Source organism: Telmatherina bonti (assembly GCF_933228915.1).
Source record: "Telmatherina bonti genome assembly, chromosome: 17".
In the NCBI taxonomy this organism is placed as follows: Eukaryota; Metazoa; Chordata; class Actinopteri; order Atheriniformes; family Telmatherinidae; genus Telmatherina; species Telmatherina bonti.
In genome coordinates, this window is record NC_136615.1 from 7,772,239 (window position 1) to 7,790,476 (window position 18,238).

An 18,238-nucleotide genomic window follows, 5' to 3' on the forward strand; every position below is an offset into this window, starting at 1 on the left:
TTTTAACTGGTACTCATTATATAAAATATTTGGGTGTGTGTTTACCTAAAGATTTGTCACAACTGTATGATAAGAACTATAACCCTGCTACTAAAAAAATTATCAGTGACCTCGACAGCTGGAGCCTGCTTCCACTTGACATTGGCAACAGAATACAGGCAGTCAAGATGAACATACTTCCTAAACTATTATATCTTTTTTTGTCTTTGCCAATACCCATCTCTGATAAACAGTTTAGGAAATGGAATAAACACATTTCAAGGTTTGTTTGGCTTAAAAAGAGACCAAGAGTCAAATTTTGCACATTGCAGTTGCCGAGGGAAAGAGAGGGGCAGGCCCTACCCTCTTTACGAGACTATTATGTATCATCACAGCTGAGGCCACTGGTCTGTTGGTGTAACCCATCTTATGATGCGAAATGGAAGGTAATTGAGTCGTCTCTATCTAATGTGCCAATTCAGTCAAGATTAGGTCATATTACTGCTGAAAGTGGAAACTATTTGACAACCAGCCAATGGATTAATTTGACACTTAAAATTTGGAAGTCAGAGGTAAAAAAATTGAAAGTCCAGGAGGAGGTTAAAATTCTTAGATGGCCAGCATACGATCCTGACTTCTTACCTGCTTTACAAGATACCAGATTTAAACATTGGACATTATATGGCCTAACTGCTGTTTGCACAGTATACAAGAAAGCAAATCTGATGTCTTTTGATGCTTTATGTGAGTTGTACGGTTTGGAAAAACACGATTTTTTTAGATACTTACAGCTTCGCAATTATATTACTAAAAGAATACAGAATACCACTGTTGAAGAGTTTTCATTATTTGTTAACATCTTTATCAGTGCATATAAATCAGCAAGTCTCAAAAGTCTTATTAGTAAGCTATACCGTAGTTTGATCATACTTAAAACAGATTCAACAACCTACATAAAGCAAAAATGGGAAAAAGAAATGCATACTGTAATTACAGAGGACATGTGGACGGGGGCTTGGGAGATTCAGTTTTCATCCACCAACTCCAACACTTGGAGGGTTTTTTGTTGGAAAACACTTATTCGCTTTTTTATTACACCTAAACAAAAATCTAAGTTTAGTATGGGCTCTGCACACTGTTGGAGGGAATGTGGCGAAACGGCAGCGGACCACGGGCATATATTTTGGTTATGTCCAGTTATTCAACCCTTCTGGGCAGGGGTGACAAATGTAATCTCCAAAGTGCTAGGTTATAACGTCAGCTGCTCTTTCACACTACTATACCTTTGATGTAGTCCAGATGAGCTGACTACAGATGATATGTATCTCCTCAAAATCCTGTCCACATCAGCTATCACAAAATGCTGGCTAAAGAAACAGCCTCCTACAATGAGACTCTTTATTTCCATCGTTGAAAACATTAAAGTTATGGAACTCATGACTTATACTTTGCGCCTTCAACAAGACCTAGGAACAAGACGCTGGAGAAAATGGCTGAACTATGACAGTACCTAAAACAAAAAAAAGGGTTAATCTTATGTAAACATTTTTTTTGTACGTGCCAATTATTGTATTAGATACCCCCTGACCTCTTCTGTGTTTTGTTTTTCATAAATGAAAATGTTTACAAATAAAAAGTTACAAAAAAAAACCAAAAACATGTCTGATTACACGTCTGATAAGCGAGAAGCTGCGAATATTGCCACTTCTCTTGTCCTTTAAAGCCCGAAACAAGTAATGAACCAAAAGAATCAGATTTTCTTTTTTTTTTTTTTTACCTAAAGCCCTTTAACAAACCAAAACATATTGTTTGGAGATATTTACTTTTTATTGCTGCAAATACCAGATTTTCAGCAACATTTTTCCATCCATAAACTGATGCAAAAGGTCTCATAAACATTGTGTAGCTTATTAAATATGATGCATTATTATGATGTGCTAAATATGATAAAGGGTTCAAACTTGGTTTAAACTGAAATATTGACATAATGACTTTAATATTTTAATATGTTTCAGTCATAAACAGCTATGTCTCCATGATCTTGCAGCCTATTGAAGCACCTAGCAGCAACAAGCTAAAGTCTGTTTACTTCACCTTGTTGTGGATAAAGTTTGCTCCACTCTTCTTTCCATTGTTGCTTTGCCTCATAGAGGCTTCCAGATGTTTCTGCAGGTCCCGCCGCGGTATTTCCATCACGTTGAGAACTGCACCTTGACTGGATCGTGTCAAAAACTTCTGAAAACTGCTGAATTTAAAGATTCATCGTGTACATTTCCAACCTTACAAGTAGGTTAGGTGTTTTAGCATTTTTGCTATATTTGCTATATTTCCTTCACATCCTGATAGCAGATAATTAATTCAATGCTCAATCACAAAAATAAAACTTTCAGTCATCTGTGAAGCAGACAGGACTGTAAAAACACCATCCAATCATTTTAAACCAGCCCGTACCGAACCGATTGGTTGCTGATGTGCCAATCAAAATCAGCTTCCATTTGCCCCTCCCCCTTGACTTCTCAGAACCAAGCATTGCGTGCTTCTGTGCTTTGGGGGCGTGGCTTCGAGGGGAGTCTGAAGACAAGGGTTTGGACTTTTGAGTTCTATATGTTGTCCAGGATCTGTTGGATCCCACCCTCCCTGTTACGGCTGCCTGCTAATCTCCTGATCGCCTTCACCTACGATCAATTGCTCCTTCAACTGTCTGCTGCCTCCTGGCTGGGATTAATCCTGCTTGTCACATGATCATCTCCTCCCTTCTCATTGGATAATTGGAGCTCTAATCTCAGCTGATTCCACTAAAAGACACCTGGAGTCCTTTACTCAACGGCAGCCACTGGCTCTGTAGTGGTCTGCCCTCAGCTTCCTGTGGGGGTTTGGACTTTGACCTTTTGTTATTTCCAGTGGACTTTGATAGATCAGCCTTGTTTAGCTTCTTTGTTTGTTGTTGTGAAACCTTGTTGTTTGTGGGTGTGATACCAGTAGTGTCACCTCTGTTAGTTTTTTTGTTATGGTTAAACCGCTGCTGCTTCTGTTTAGAAAATACCAGCTTTATATGTCTGTTTTCCTTTTGGTTTGGCTGTTTTGAGGCCTTTTGTGGTTTTAAGCTGCATCTTTAACCCCAGCTCATTCATTACCATGTTGCCATTTCTGCTCTGTTCTCACCTCATCTCCCCCTTTGAACAATAAATCTATATCGGTCCATGTGTGAACACCTTGCCACAGATCTTTTTGTTCGACTCATTTGGCCCTAGCGGAGTTTGGGTCGTAACATTGCCTGTAGGAGCAAAAAGTCCAAGTATTTTAGTATTTAGTAGTAGGTGTGTCACTCTGGGTGTGTGTTCTGTGGTTACAAACAGCACTCACCTGGCACATCACCTGTCTTGGAGAACGTAGGGATGGGGTGTGTCGTTCTTTGCGTTTTGTTTTATTTTGTTGCATACGCTGAATAATAACGGAGTTTATTGGCCGTGACATTGAAATAAAACGTGAGATGAAGACGTTACACCTTTCGTGCCTCCTGTGTTTATCCTGCCGCGGCTGAAGAAAATGGTGGAGTTGGACAGGTAGCCGCAAACATTGTCTTTGAAACTCACAGATCTGGGATTCGGACTCAATTGGGAAGAATGTTGCACCCCCACCGGATGAACCGGGTCCGTAGTCACTCAACGTCTGCCTGCTGGTGCACTTCAGAGCCCGTTTTAAAGTCCCAGTAAGCGTCTAAACTTTCAAATGGTCCGGCTTCACCTTGTTTATATTCTCCACCTGCATACTGGAACTGGGTTCCTCAGGTCGTTCCCAGTTCCAAACATTCAGCTGAGAGGGGAGGGGTCTCCGCTATCCCTGCCTACCTTCGTACAGTCGCCATGTTCCTTCGCTGTCGGCTTGTAAAAACCATTTCAGTCGCTGCGTTTCGAGCCAACCTGAGATTCTTATTGGCTTTTAATTCGTCTCTATTGAGCTTCTACTGGTGTATTCAGTCTAGTTGAATACTTTTATTGAACTTTCTGCTTTTGTTTTTCCAACCATCGAAGTTCAGCTGAGGTTCGTGTTAAAGCGCTTCATGAGCAAGTTGATGATGATGAAGTCTTTGGCTATTTGCACACACTGAGTACGAGTTAATTGGTATATTGATTAATTCACATGGAAGGTTAAAGGGATTGTACAACCTCACAACAAGGTCGTTCGAGCCTCAGCATTGGTGGGGGGTTCAAACAGGGGTCGTTCTCCTGCTCCCGCAGTCCAAAGACGTGCATGTTAGATTACTTGGTCCTAAGTCCGGTCCTGCAGATCCACATCCTACAGCTTTTAGATGCATCTCTTCTCCAGAACACCTGAATAAAACTGCAGAATCCTCTCAGTCAGCTCAGAGGTATTGAGCCACCGTTTGATCCAGGCGTGTTGGAGAAGAGACGCAGGATGGTAGCTCTGAGGACTGGACCTGGCCATCGTTACTCTAAATCAGGGGTGCCCAAGTCCGGTCCTGGAGATCTACCATCCTGCTGTTTTTAGGTGCAACCCTTCTCCAACACACCTGAATCAAATAAGTGTCTCGTTAGCAGGTCTCTGTAGAGCTGAAGGACATGCAGAAGAGGAATTCAGCAGTTTGACTCAGCTGTGATGGACAGGGGTTGCAGGATGGTAGTTCTGAGGACTGGACCTGGCCATCATTGCTCTAAATCCTCCTTGGCTGTTTGTCTGTGTGTGTGTGTGTGTGTGTGTGTGTTGTCTCGGTTATGGACCAGCGACTTGTCCAGCGTGCATCCTGCCTCTCGCCTGCCAAATACTGAGACAGACTCCATCTCCCCTCCAACCCTGAACCAGAATGAGCGCCACAGAAACTGGTTAGAAGCGTAAGGATTAACTTTCTCACACACTGCTTCGGCATGTAGCTTCAGCTAATATGTCGTCTTGTTTGTCTGAGGCTCCATTTTTTTTCCCATTAAAACCCAGTTTATGATCTTAAAATGAGACATTAGCAGTCAGTGAAACCTTTACTTTAGGCTGGGCGATATGACCAAAATCTCATATTCCATAACGATATAAGACTGTGTAAGGTTGTCAGTCATCAGTTATGTGTTAGATGTTGCTAGGCAACAGCAGCAGTGATCTCCTTCCATCTGGGGGAACTATGGCCGTATGGCGTTCCACAGGTAAAATACCTGCTGCAGCGTTTGGTTCTGGAGTTTATTCTGAGCTTTCGCCTCCACTACTCGTTGACTCTATTCTTTATTCTGTATTCTTTATCCTGATTCCTGCGCAGGTGATAAAATGAGTTAGTTGTGTCGGAGTCCGTTGTTGGGACGGTGAGCTATTCTCCAGAAATTTCTCCAGACAGAAATTTCCCTCTTTAAGGAACAAGCTCATCGGTTTGGGTTGGCTGCTCATCTTTTAGTGAATTATCCTCTGAGACACGACCGCTACCGTCTTCCTTCTTGTTTGTTTATAGATTGCAGCGTTCAAGCCGTAAATACTGCAGTAAAGCAGCTTATTGTGGCGTAAACGACTGAGCTTCATATGAAACGATGGACATCTTCTAACGTCCAGAGCAGCGGTTCTCAATCTTTTGGCAACACAGTACCCCCTTGAAATATCTTTTCAGCCAAGTACCATCTAACCACTGCAAAGTAGTTTTCGTTAAGTAAAAACATGTCATTTGGGTTTGGTTTATTAAACTTTAACCGTGCCAAACAACGGCAATGGTTTTGCCCATCTCTATTACGCTTCGACCAGGACTCCATTGCTTGCGTTGTCAAGGCAACCGTGACTGACAGATGTGATTTGGCCCGTAATGGGTGGGGTTTAATTCACGTCGGAATGGGAATTTTGGGAGGAATAAAACGGTGTAAATCTGAACATGAATTAAGTTCCTGAATGTACACTTACATTTACTGAAATATATACCAAATATTTATATATTTAATTTAAGGATGTTTTGAAGGAAAAAAAAAATATTTTCAAAAACTCACGTACCCCCTGGAATGCCTTGAAGTACCCCTAGGTGTAAATGTACCCCCATTTGAGAAACAGTGGTCCAGAGGATATATATCGTCGTATCGCCCGTCCTATAGGTAGCTGGAGAATATTCGGATAATTTCGCAGCTGATGGTGAAAGTAAAGCTGCTGTTCTGACCGTACGAACTCTGAGCAGACCAACAGAGGTGGAAGGATTTTATTTAAACTCTTAAAAGAAAAATTTTCCTCAATACAAAAAGAAAAAAAAAATGACACTTGAAATTTGCTGCTATTTCAATAATTTGTGTTTACATGTGGATTCCTCAGTAACAAACTTAAAAGTGTACTTCAGGAAGTTTCACAGAGAGCATGGTGGAAAAGAAACAACAGCATCACATGCTGTTAAGAAAGCTTAAAATCTGTAAACAGGTCTGCAAAAGCTCATTTTATCTGAAATAACATTCAACATTTAAGTAAGCAGAACAGACTCGCCAGGATGCCACCTCTGGGAATTTTATTTTTCCTAAAAAGAAATCAGTAGAAAGAAGTCAAAAACAACTAAAAGGTGACACCTAGAGGCCAGAGACTGCCGACTCACCCAAAAGTCCGGATTTCTTTTCTTTCTTTTGGCGAAGTGAAACAGAAACACGAGCCTCTAATGATTGCTTGGAGAGTGCTAAACAACGCAGGTACACGAGAACAGGACATCTCTGTGAGACGCAGGAGAGGAGCAGAGAGTCAGGCGGGTTCTTCAGCCAGAAGAAGCCAACGCCGGCGTCAGTCCACTGGTCGCTTTTCGCTGTGTTTCTTTGTGAACTCCTCGGCGTTCTTCATGAACTTCGCTCGGTCTTTAGTGTACTCCTCGGCCAGGTCTGCCCTCAGCGGGTGCTCGGGCTGGGGGGTGTTCACCAGCGTGACGAGGCAATGGATCACTGCAGGATAGAAGCCACAAAAAGCCACTCGTCATTAATATAAGAAGACACGGAAACATCATGGACCCCCCCCCCCCCCCTCTCCGCTCACCCTGGCAGGTCTTCGTGGCTGGTTTCCAGTTCTCCACGCTGATGATGGGCAGGCACACCTGCCCCTTCTCATCGATGTTAGGATGGTAGATCTTTGTCTTGAAGGTGATCTTGGGGGGCTTGAAGGGGTACTCTGCAGGGAAGATGATCTCGATCCGAAAGGCTCCTTTGTCGTATGGAGGACAGTCCTTAAAGGAAACAGGACAGTTGTGATTTACAGGTGAAGGATGAGTTTTCAGGCAGTTTGAAGGATTTCAGCAGATAGAAGGAAACAAACTGGCTCGGAGCTTGTTTGGGCAGTCAGAGACGGCCGCACGGCGAGCTGGAAGTAAGCCAGCTCCTCTTCACGCACATTAAAAGCTCTTTCAGCCTCAATAAACGCAGATTTTCAGAGCTCAGACCACCTTTCCACAAACCTGCAGGTTAAGTCCTGGTTCTGATCCGCATCTAAAGTGGACTTTTCCACACTTGGTTCAGCTCTTCTGTTCGTCAGGTTGAGTTGGACGTTAGGGTTAGTGGGATAAATCCCGTACTTTACCAAAGGAACCGTTGCAGAGGGAACAAAATAACTCTCCTTTCTCCTGCCTGGCAACACCTGCGTCCAACTGGACCTGCACCAGTCTGAGCAGCACCAGTCTCTGATGTCCCTGCTGTCCGTGTCGCTCTCACATGTCAGTCGTTTTGCAGAATAGAACAGCAGAACTTCTTTTGCTTCCAGAATTCAATTCAACTTTATTTATATAGCGTTGAATCACGGCAATGCCATCTCAAGACGCTTTACAGACAGGATAAAAAACATCATGAAAACCAATTCCTAATAGTCTATATAAGGAAACCAGGAGATTGAGTTGAGTCCAACTCAATCTCCCATCCTGAGCAAGCACACGGCGACAGTGGGAAGGAAAAACTCCCTTTTAACAGGAAGGAACAAGCCAACTTTCTGTTTGTCACAGAAAAGGTTATAGGAGAGGCCAGGGGTGGGATAATGACCACCAACCCCACCAACACTGATGACCTCCCCCCGTTCCTCAACCTGCCAGAATTCACTGCAAACTAGTGCTGGGCGATTAATCAGATTTTACGATCTGGGTTTTCAACGATGATAAAAATAAAAGGGTGTGATTATTTTTCTCTCTGCAGTTTCCTCTCCTGCTGTTTTCAGCTGCTAATCGAGCGTCTCTGGCATTGCAGGGCTGTGCTGTAAACTCCTCCCACAGCCGCTGTGCTTTCATTCAGACACTGTTGCCAACTTGGAGACTTTCTCACTAAATCTGGAGACTTTTTTTGTTAAAAGCGACAAATCTAGCAGCTTTTACTGGAGTTATTAGAGGGTTTTCTGGTGTTTTGGCGACTGACTTGAAGGCACATATTGTTCTGCAGTTACTGTAAGGAAGGAGCAGCGGGAGCCTCTCCCGTCCTAAAGCACTCCCAGGCGGCCAGTCTCAGTCGGCTCCGGCTGCAGGTCCATGTAGAATAACTGCAGTAGGTTGTGGAAGTTCACCTAAACATAGTTTATACCATTGTCAGTGACAACTGGCTGCATTATTTTCCTATACATAGTTCGGCCAGTTAAACACTGTAATACCCCTCCGTTACGGGGCGTTACCATAGCAACACGTTAACCAGCTGGTTCAGATCAGCCGTCTTTTAACAGGTGAATGAGAGAAACGCGCTGCAGCTTGACAGCGGTTGTTTGGTATAAAACATACATCCAGGCCAACGTAAAATAGTTTGTATAATTTAGTATATTTAGCAAATGTTGTAAAAAATAAATACAAATTTCTTTGTCGCCCAAAGCCAGCTGGGATAGGCTCCAGCTTCCCCGCGACCCGGAATTGGATTAAGTGGTTCAGAAAATGAATGAATGAATGAATGTTGTTAAAGATAAAAGGATAATCGTGTTAAATAATCAAGATCTCAATTTCAGCCAAAATAATCATGATTATAATTTTAGCCATAATCGAGGTGCTCTTTTGTCATTTGACTTTATTTTTTTCCTTTTCCAGTTTAAACGGTTCCCTTCCATTAAATACCTCCAACTGAAACCCAGGTTGTTTGCAGTAAAGTTCCTTGTAAGCAGGAATGTTGCACCAGCTTCAGACTTCCTATCAGCCCTCTGACAAACTTCCTGCTTTGTAAACGCGACTAAAAAAGGCCAAAGTGACATTAACAGGTGTGTTTATTTGCCATGTGTTGCGTTGCAGCTAGCGCCAGTCAGCGAAAGCTTTTGCAGCAGTTGTTTGTTTTGCCTGTCAGATAAGGAGCCTTTAGCTCTGCAGGTGATGCTGGTGTCACTCCCAGGTTTGCACACAGCAGGTTTACAGCGTTACGTGGGATCTGCTGTGTGCAGATATACGAGCCGTCAGAGAAGGTAGACAGGTTTCAACTACAAACAGAAGAAGAAACATGAGCATCATACTCACAGGAACAATGAGTCCTTGCCAGCTCAAAATATTCGACTCATCCACTTGAATGTTGCGGAACTGCTTAATTCCAGATTTGCGAATGTCATCGAGCTCCTGCAGAACAGAACATCAGAGAAGTCGTGTAAATCTGCTGTTATACGACCGAAATGAGACGGAAGAGAGCAGCAGGAGACGTCGACGAGCCATGGTCAGTAACAGGAGTCCAGTCAGGAAAACAATCTGATGTAACAAGCTGCTTTTTCTGTAGATTTCACATGAATGCTGCAGAACATGAACATTAGTTTAACATTAATAACACACCGTCCTGCCAAAAACAGAGTCTCCTGGATTTAACTACGCACATGGATGGGGACCCTCCTGTTGGACAATCACTGCACGGTGATCATCCTTCAGCTGCAGCAAGTTATTTAACCCCAACTGATGCAGCTTCTCACTGCTTAGCCATGTGGAAACACACATCATGCAGTCATGGAAAACATGTTAGTACTTTCTCACCACCTCGATCAGCTGTCTTAAAAAAACAATCTGTTTTACCTGCAACAGCAAAAACACGGAAGCAGCAACTCCGCTTCATGCTTTCTCCGTGTTAACCACGCCCACCTCATATGTCCGACCAATCACACGATACTTCTCGCAGCCCCGCAAGAAAAAAGTTCTGCAGCCCGATGTGTCGAGAACAAGCGGCAACCTCCGGCGGTTAAAAGTGAAGCCTATGTGAAAGTGCATAAAACTGCAGTTCCTCCTTCATCCACTAGGGGCTGCAAAACAGAGCAAATCCCCATAGACTCCCATGTTAAAAAGACCAACTTCACAGCAGAAATAAACATGTTTACAGCCTGGTACAAAAATCCATTTTAGGTTTAATAGGTCAGGTTTATCTTCATGACAACTGTGGGGGGAGTGAACTTTTTTCTAACTCGCCCGTTTAAAAGGAATTTAATCTTGAAGTTTCGGCATATTAAGGGGCGTGTCCTTTTGATTGACAGGTACCCGATCTCCCGCTTCATGTCAGAAGAACGTAAAACAACCGTGGTTTTTAGCCTGTTAACAACGTGACTTAGCTTTAACCCGCTTACCTCCGTTAGCTGGTTAGCTCCTGTTAGCTTGGTTAGCTTTTAGCTACAGGCAGTTTGGAGTTCGCTCGACGTCAATCGTCCACCATGACGCTCACAGCCCCCCTCTCAGCTCCACCTCTTTGCCCATATTTGTATTTTCCAGGAGAGACGACACGCATGCCCCTGCCAAGATGGTGATGGTAGGAACCGCCCACCGAGCTTCAATTCAGCTCTTCAGAAACCTACAGGTGACGTCACGGAGGCTCCGCCAATCTCTTATATACAGTCTATGATCAAGAACTGTCTTCAAACGCATCTGCAAGAAGAAAATGACGTCATTTTCTTCTCGGAGGCTCGAGAACAAAAAAAAAAAAAGTTCCGGCTTCTCGTGGAGGATGGAACAAGCTTTAGAACGTTTCCACAAGAACAAGGTGAAGGAGGTCAAGGGACTGAACGGCTGTGGAGCCAGAAGAAAACCACTGGTCAGTGAGGAGAACCAGCAGAAAGACCGGACTCTGGAGCTGGAAGACGGTCATGTGGTCTGATGAGTCCAGATGGACCCTGTTCCAGAGGGACGGAGCATCAGGATGGGAAGAGAGGATGTCTCCTGTACAAGGCTGTGGAGGTGGTCTGGGATCTGGGTGTTCAGGTCCAGGTCTAGGTCCAGGTCTAGCAACATTATGTGTCCAACAAATTAGGTCAGCTGATACCTGAATACGTAAATGAGCCGGTTGTTCCATGTTCCCTGATGTCAGGGTCTTATTTCAGGCTCAGACTCTTAAGGGTTCAGGGAACGGGACATCATTTTCACATGTGGACTGGTTCCCACCGAGTCCAGACCTGAACCCCGTTGGGATGAGCTGAAGAAGACTTTAGAGTGATCAGACTCTTCCATGATCAATAAAAGATCTTGGTGATCAGTCTTGTCACATAGAAGCTTATTGTAATCAAAGCGAAGGGCTGTCCGATGAAACTTCTGCGCGACACCTGACATGAAAGCAGTGATATTATAACATCACAGACTTGTTTTCTCCTGTGTTTTTAGCCACATGACTCCAGCTCTGTGTGCTTAAACATATTTATGGCTGCAGTTAATCATTTCCACAGTGAATGACTGCATGTGGCGTGCTACAGGACGGGCAAAGTCAGTCCTCCAGGCACCTGAATCAGATTAAAGGGTCAACATGTTGAAGCAGAACTGTTGAGGAGAGCGTTTTAGTGTGAATCAGGTGCGTTGGAGCAGGGAAACACCTAAAACTTGCAGCCCTTGTGGATTGGAGTTGCTCATCCTGACAAGAAAGCAATAAAAGTCTGGAACAGTTCCAGTGGTTTATCCTGGAGCGGCTCCGACACCGTCCACGGCGTGGACGCGGACTGTTGGGGTAATTCTGCGACGGCGAGGCTCCGGCTGGAAACCTGGGGGAATTCCTTCTGCTGCGTCTCACTCAGTAAATCGAAACCAAATGTGCTGAAAGTGAAAGCAGCCTTCATTTTTATTTCTTCTAATCAAACCAGTCGCTGTTGGAACTGAAGCTGGAAACCAGCAGAGTAACAGGGACCAGTAATACTGACCAGCAAGCTGATTTAAAGCTGGAACAGTTTTTTTGTTGGTTTTTTTTTTGTTTTTTTTTTTTGTCTTGTCCAGCATTTAAGCAAGCAGACTGATGTTCTGGATGCTGTGTTCTGCTGAGCAAATTTATTTTGCCAAGGGGAACTTTTATAGATGTAATGATCCCCTTGTATTTCTTGATTCTTATTTTATTTTTCTATTTGCTTTGGATAATAGCTTGTATTACAGAGTTTATGCTGCTGGACCGGACCGGAAAGGACAGGAAAGGGGCAGAAAGAACAGAAAAGAGAACATAAAAAACAAAAGAAAGAGATCAATGCATACACGTATATGCACATACATACCCACCTACATATATATGTATATACACTCGCATATACAGTATATATATACATATATACATACACACATACATATATATATATACACACATATATACATATACATACATACATATACACATACATATCCATGCACATACATACAGACATATACATACATACATATGTATACACACATACCCACCACACACATAAATATATATACACCCACACAGGCCAACTCTAGATTCATGGTCCCTGTGGAGAACAAAACCATTGACAATCAGGAGGACCAGAAACTAGCAAGTTAAATCAAAAAGACAGAAAGAGAGCTACCTGCTGTTAATGAATAAACTTGCTGGATGACTCAGTGACTGTGACACATGCAGAACATTCATGCAGAACATTCAGAGTGGAACGTGTTCAGAGAAGAGTGATCATGCCAATGTGACCCCGCTCGCCCACAGCTAGAGGAAGGCCAGGAGAACCCAGAGACCCGGGTAACCGACAGTCACCCCCAGGCACAGACCCCAACCACCCCACTCCAGAGCCAGCCATGCATCCGCCCAGGAGGTGTCGAAGGAGGTCCCCAACCAGAGTCCCCCGCAGTCAGGGGGAACAGGCCCCAGCAGGCCCAGGCCGGCAAGGGCCGATCCCGCCGGGCACCGGCCCCCCAGGGCAGACAGAGCGCGGGCCCCAGGGCCCCAAGAGCCCGAGAGCAGCCCCCCGCCCCCGCAGGCAGAGGGTACAGCCCACACCGACAGAGGATCAGGATCCCCAGACCGCCACCGAGCGGCAGCCAGGTCGCACCCCAGTGCACCAGCTGCGCTCCCCGGGTACAGGACACCACCCCCCCACCACCAAACCGCACACACATATACATGCACACCCTCCCTCCCCCATCACGCACTCCCCTCTCAACCCCCATCCACACACCCCTCCGCAATCCACACACATCTCCCATCACATACACAACCCCACCCCACCTCTACTCACTCACCCATACCAAGTCACACAGACCCCAACCGACCCCGCCCCCACACACGCTCACACCCCGCCACCCCATCCCTCTACTTCTACCCAACCACACATGCCCCACCAAACACCCCTCCACCCCTCCACCACCCACGGCCCCCCGCTCCAAACTTCACCCTCACTCACACATCCCATTCCGCATATACACCCCCCCCCCCCCCACACACACACACACCCTCACTCCTCCAACACAGGCACACCCCATTACATACAACCCACCCATCAACATACCCCTCCATACACACACACACATCTACTCATCCGCACACATCCCTATCCCCCCCCCCCCACCATCCATCTGTAACCCCATACACCCGCTCCCACACATCCTCACCTCACCCCTCCATGTCCCATGTGAGATGCCCCAGAGGGGGCAGAGGACAGGGCCCCCATAATTACCGCCCACCACTCCCAGCGCCCCACCCCCACCACTCCACAGATGCAGCTGACCCAGCAGCCCCCCCCCAGGGCCGGCGACAACCCTCCTACAGCCAGGCCAGCCCAGACTCAGGTCTAATGGATGGCACTCTTCCCCCACCAGTACCCTCCCCCAGTAAAGCCCCGAGAATAGGGGTATGAGAGGACCCTATCGCCCCTGCCTCCCCCCCGCTTATGACTGATTGTGAAGTATGTATTAGTTGCAATTAAAATTGAGGGAAGTGCCACGCGGTGTTGGGAGAGGGACCACCTAAGCAGCCCCGCCCACCATAGATCGCACGCCCTTCCCCCTAATCATGTGAGTTGTCAGTGTTTTGGTGTTTTGATGTCTAAGTGTAATTAAAACTGGGAGGTGAGCCGAGGCTGGGTGCAGCGATCAAGACCACCTTGATGGCTTTTCTCACCACCCAGCGCCACGTGCACACCTCCCAATACCCTGCCTGTGTGTGATGGGGAGCGGGGAGGAAGAGGGGTTGAGGGATTTAAGTCTGGAGGAAAGTGAGCTTTCCTCCAGAAGGTGAGCCGCCCGCGGCACTAGGCATGCCCCCCACTCCCAGGGCCCCCCAAGGACCAGGACAAGCCGGGGACAGCCATCCCCGTAACCAGAGCCTTCGGCGACTCTAACCAGAGAGTCATCACCGACCCAAGAGGGGACCAACTCACCACATGCAGAAGGGGGGCATGAGGACAAAGAAGAGGAGGGGCGGCAGAAGGGGAACCTCAGACCGATTGTCCACCGCCCCCTCACTCACAGAGGACACCCCCACCTGGGGACATGAAGCCCCCCCTTGTCCACACATCGGCACTTTCACGCACATCTGCCACTGTCTCAGCGCACACACACACACACACACACACACACACACACACACTTCCCAACACATACAGGTCCACCCAGCCACACATTCAGCCCACCCTCAAAACATCCTCCTGACCCCCACGTCACATCCAAATCTCCCCCACCCCCATCCATCACATCTACACTTATCCACCAACCTACCACACACATGCTCCACCCACTCCCCCATACATACACCCCTGCCCCATCGCCCCCCCCACACACACACGCATTCATGCTTCGCCACAGCACTACCCGCCCCCCCCAACAAACACACACACACACAGACAACACGCCCCCCCCACACACACACACCCGTATACATGCACCATCGCCCCCCCCCCCCCCCCCCCCCCCGCACACGCATCATCACACTTCCCTACCCACACACATCCACACACCTATGTACCGCCACCAGTCCTCAACACACACCCCTCCACACACACACATCCCATCCACACTATCAAACACCCCCCACTCAACAAGTCCCAGGGTCGCAACCAGGCACCAGAGCACGTACCTGCCCGCTGCCGCAGCGGCAGGTCCAGGTCAGCCCAGCCCCCCCGGCACAAGCCGACCCCCCACCCCCAAGAGACAGGGGACAACCCCGGGCACCGGAGCCCGGGACCCCGCCCAGCCCACCCCACGGCGGCACAGGCGCCCGTTACGGAGTCAAGCCCGCCAACCCATCACCCGCCAGCGACCTCGCCCCGCCGCGTGGCAACTCCAGCCCCGGGCCATCCAGGTCCACAGTAGGGCTAGAAACCTAGCCACCCCAGCAGTGGAGCCGTCAAGATCCCCCCCCCCCAGGAGCCCACCACAGACCCACAGCCTCCAGAGACCCCCAACCGGCCACCAACCCCGAGCGCAATAAGGTCACATTCTCCCCCCATACTAAGTGATGGAGCTGATCACAGGGGACCAGAGGGAATAAAGTTCAGCCGACTGATCCCTTGAGGAGGCAGACATCATCTCGACACTGATGTGATCTAATAAGAGATTTCTGAACTGCTGGATACACAGACTTTGTTTGCTTTTCCAGTTTAGAAGGATAGTTTTCTTTGCGATACATAAACTGGTGAGGATTAAGTTTGCAGAATTAAATTCTATGTTAATTTCACCAAAGTGACCCAGTAGGCCCAGTTTGGGATTTGTAGGGATGTTACATTTGAAGCAATTTGACAGATCTTTACATACCTGAAACCAGAATTCCTGGACAGGTGGGCAAGACCACAAAGCATGGTAGTAGCTGTCAGTCGTGTTGCCATTGCAGTGTGGACAGATGTTTGATTGTGACAGACCCATCCTGAACATCCTGTGTCCTGTATAATGAGTTCTATGCAGAATTTTAAATTGTATTAGTTGCATGTTTGAATTCTTAGTCATTGTAAATGTATTTGACCAGATTTGTGACCATTCATTTTGGTCAAAGTTACTGGATAAGTCTGCTTCCCATTTAGAAGTTGGGAGACATATGGAATCGTCTAGCTTTGATAGTAATCTATATATTTTGGATAACAGTTTTGGGGCATTGAGATTTAAGAATTCTGCAGCCCTGATAGGTAGCTGCAAGTTTAATTGATCAGGGGTGTATTTCTTACCTATAATAGATTTAAGTTGGTGGTATTCTAAGAATTTTGTGCTGCTGGTTTCATATCGTGAAGTAATTATATCAAAAGGGAGAAAGTTCCCATTTTCTATTAAATGTTCTAACTGTTTTATTCCTTTATTCTTCCACTGAGGGAAGTTTATCATTTTCCGGTTTTGCTGGATGTCGGGATTGTTTCAAATAGGTGTAAGTTTGCATGGAATAAGCAAGGACTTGGTTAGTTTAAGAAATTCCCACCAGGCCATTTGTGAGGAGCTGATATTAATGCTTTTAAAGCATTTTTGGCGTTTGACAGCTGTGCTGATAAATGGCAGGTCTGAAATTGCCATATCCTCACACATAGCTTCTTCTATATTAAGCCATGGTTCATCTAGATAGCTAGGTTTAAGCCATTTAGAGATGTATTGTAGTCTGTTGCTTATAAAGTAATTTTGGAAATTAGGCAAGTCTAAGCCACCGCTAGCCTTCAAACCTGATTTTTATTTCTTCTAATCAAACCAGTCGCTGTTGGAACTGAAGCTGGAAACCAGCAGAGTAACTGGGACCAGTAAGACTGACCAGCGAGCTGATTTAAAGCTGGAACAGTTTAAGCGGCCTCATGTGGGAGGGCAACGCCAACCCAAAGTAAAAACACCAAGCTGGAAGGTTTAATGAAGGCAGTAACTCAATACGTCTTACTGATGTAAACTTAGATTTTTATTACAAAACACCAAGTTATAAAAAACATGTTTTTAGTAAACAAAGTATAAATTTATTTCAAGGAGGTTTTTTTTTCTATTCTTCCCTTCCTTTTAAATAAGTAGTCCAGTTTTTACTAACGAGTTATCACAGTTTCACATCATTCCTTTGTGGACCACATTCCTGTTATTGTTTTTAACAACAGACTGTGTCACATTTCACCTTCATGAAATTGAATTGAAAAATAAAAAATAAAAAAAAATCAGGATTTTTTTTGCTTCACAATTTTAAAATTGATTTTTTTGTTAAAAAAAAAAAGATTTTTAAAAAAATAGATAATCCATTATAAAATTTACTGGTCTTCTTGGCCATTATAGCATCAGAATGATGATCTGGATACTGGGTTGTTTTCTCTTCATTTAAATAAAGAAAAATGAAAAAGTTTTATTCATTTATTTTGTTTTTAATCTACAAAAATCAGCAATATCAAAGAATTTTGAGAATCGCAATTTAAATCGAATCGGCACTCCAAAAAAAAATCGGAAAAAGCATATCGACACATCCCTAGTTCCTCTGGACCGCCCCCCCCAGCCGCCCTGCATGTTTTATAGGAAAAACCTTCTGAAACAGACCTGACTGAAGTAAAGAGCTCTCTAACATGATGCAGAGAGCTTGATGAGGAAGTTAAATAATCTGACTGAGGGGGTGTGAATGGGTTCAGGGGGTCCTGAGGGGTCCTGGGGGGTCCTGAGGAAAAACTGGCTTCCATGTCATCATTTCTTCAGAACAAATCAGATATATCTATCTTTCTATGTTTCTTAAATGTGACTTTCCGCTGTTTTGATTAATGGATCGGATCAGATATTGATTGCTGACGTCAATGTGTGTGTCTCAGCTGAGGCGTGACGTCACGCCCCAGCCCCACGGTCTCCATGTTTTCTGCCCAGCTGTTCGTCCTGACCTGGATCCCAGGATCTCCGTCCCGTCCCCCAGCTCAGCCTCCAGACCTCCACATGCTGCCTGACAGCCGTGTGGAGGAGCCGGATCCCGGCCCACCGACCCCCAGCCCCACCACCTCCCTATCGGACGTCATTCTCCGTTCATTTTCTCCGACATCTAAACAAACACTTTGTTTTCTCTTCCTGGGCGCTTTGTAGCGACAAACTAAAGTCTAAACTAATAGTTTAAAGTCTGTGGGTGAGTTAAAACCCAGAAAAGTGAATGTTCTTACCTTTCCCAGTCTCCTGGTCGAAGTCATTGTGCTGCAGATTTCTTCTTCTTCTTCCTCTTTCTGTCCGAGACGCTTCTCTTCTTGG

The 18,238-nt window shown here is 45.7% G+C and overlaps 1 protein-coding gene across 2 annotated transcripts; it reads right to left on the bottom strand.

The window, feature by feature from the left end:
* Positions 1 to 6,134: 6,134 nt before the first annotated feature.
* LOC306768480 (ubiquitin-conjugating enzyme E2 L3-like) lies at positions 6,135 to 18,238 on the bottom strand. Of its 2 annotated transcripts, XM_079256857.1 has the most exons (5): positions 18,154 to 18,204; positions 15,833 to 15,971; positions 9,377 to 9,472; positions 6,955 to 7,141; positions 6,135 to 6,863 (listed from the first exon to the last, which is right to left on the bottom strand). In XM_079256857.1, exons 2-5 carry the CDS (start codon positions 15,947 to 15,949, stop codon positions 6,709 to 6,711), a joined length of 555 nt encoding a protein of 184 aa, XP_079112983.1. In that variant the 5' UTR covers positions 15,950 to 15,971; positions 18,154 to 18,204; the 3' UTR covers positions 6,135 to 6,708. The 2 variants fall into 2 exon arrangements, with proteins under 2 accessions (XP_079112983.1, XP_079112984.1); XM_079256858.1 differs by lacking the exon at positions 15,833 to 15,971 and having other exon boundaries at positions 18,154 to 18,238.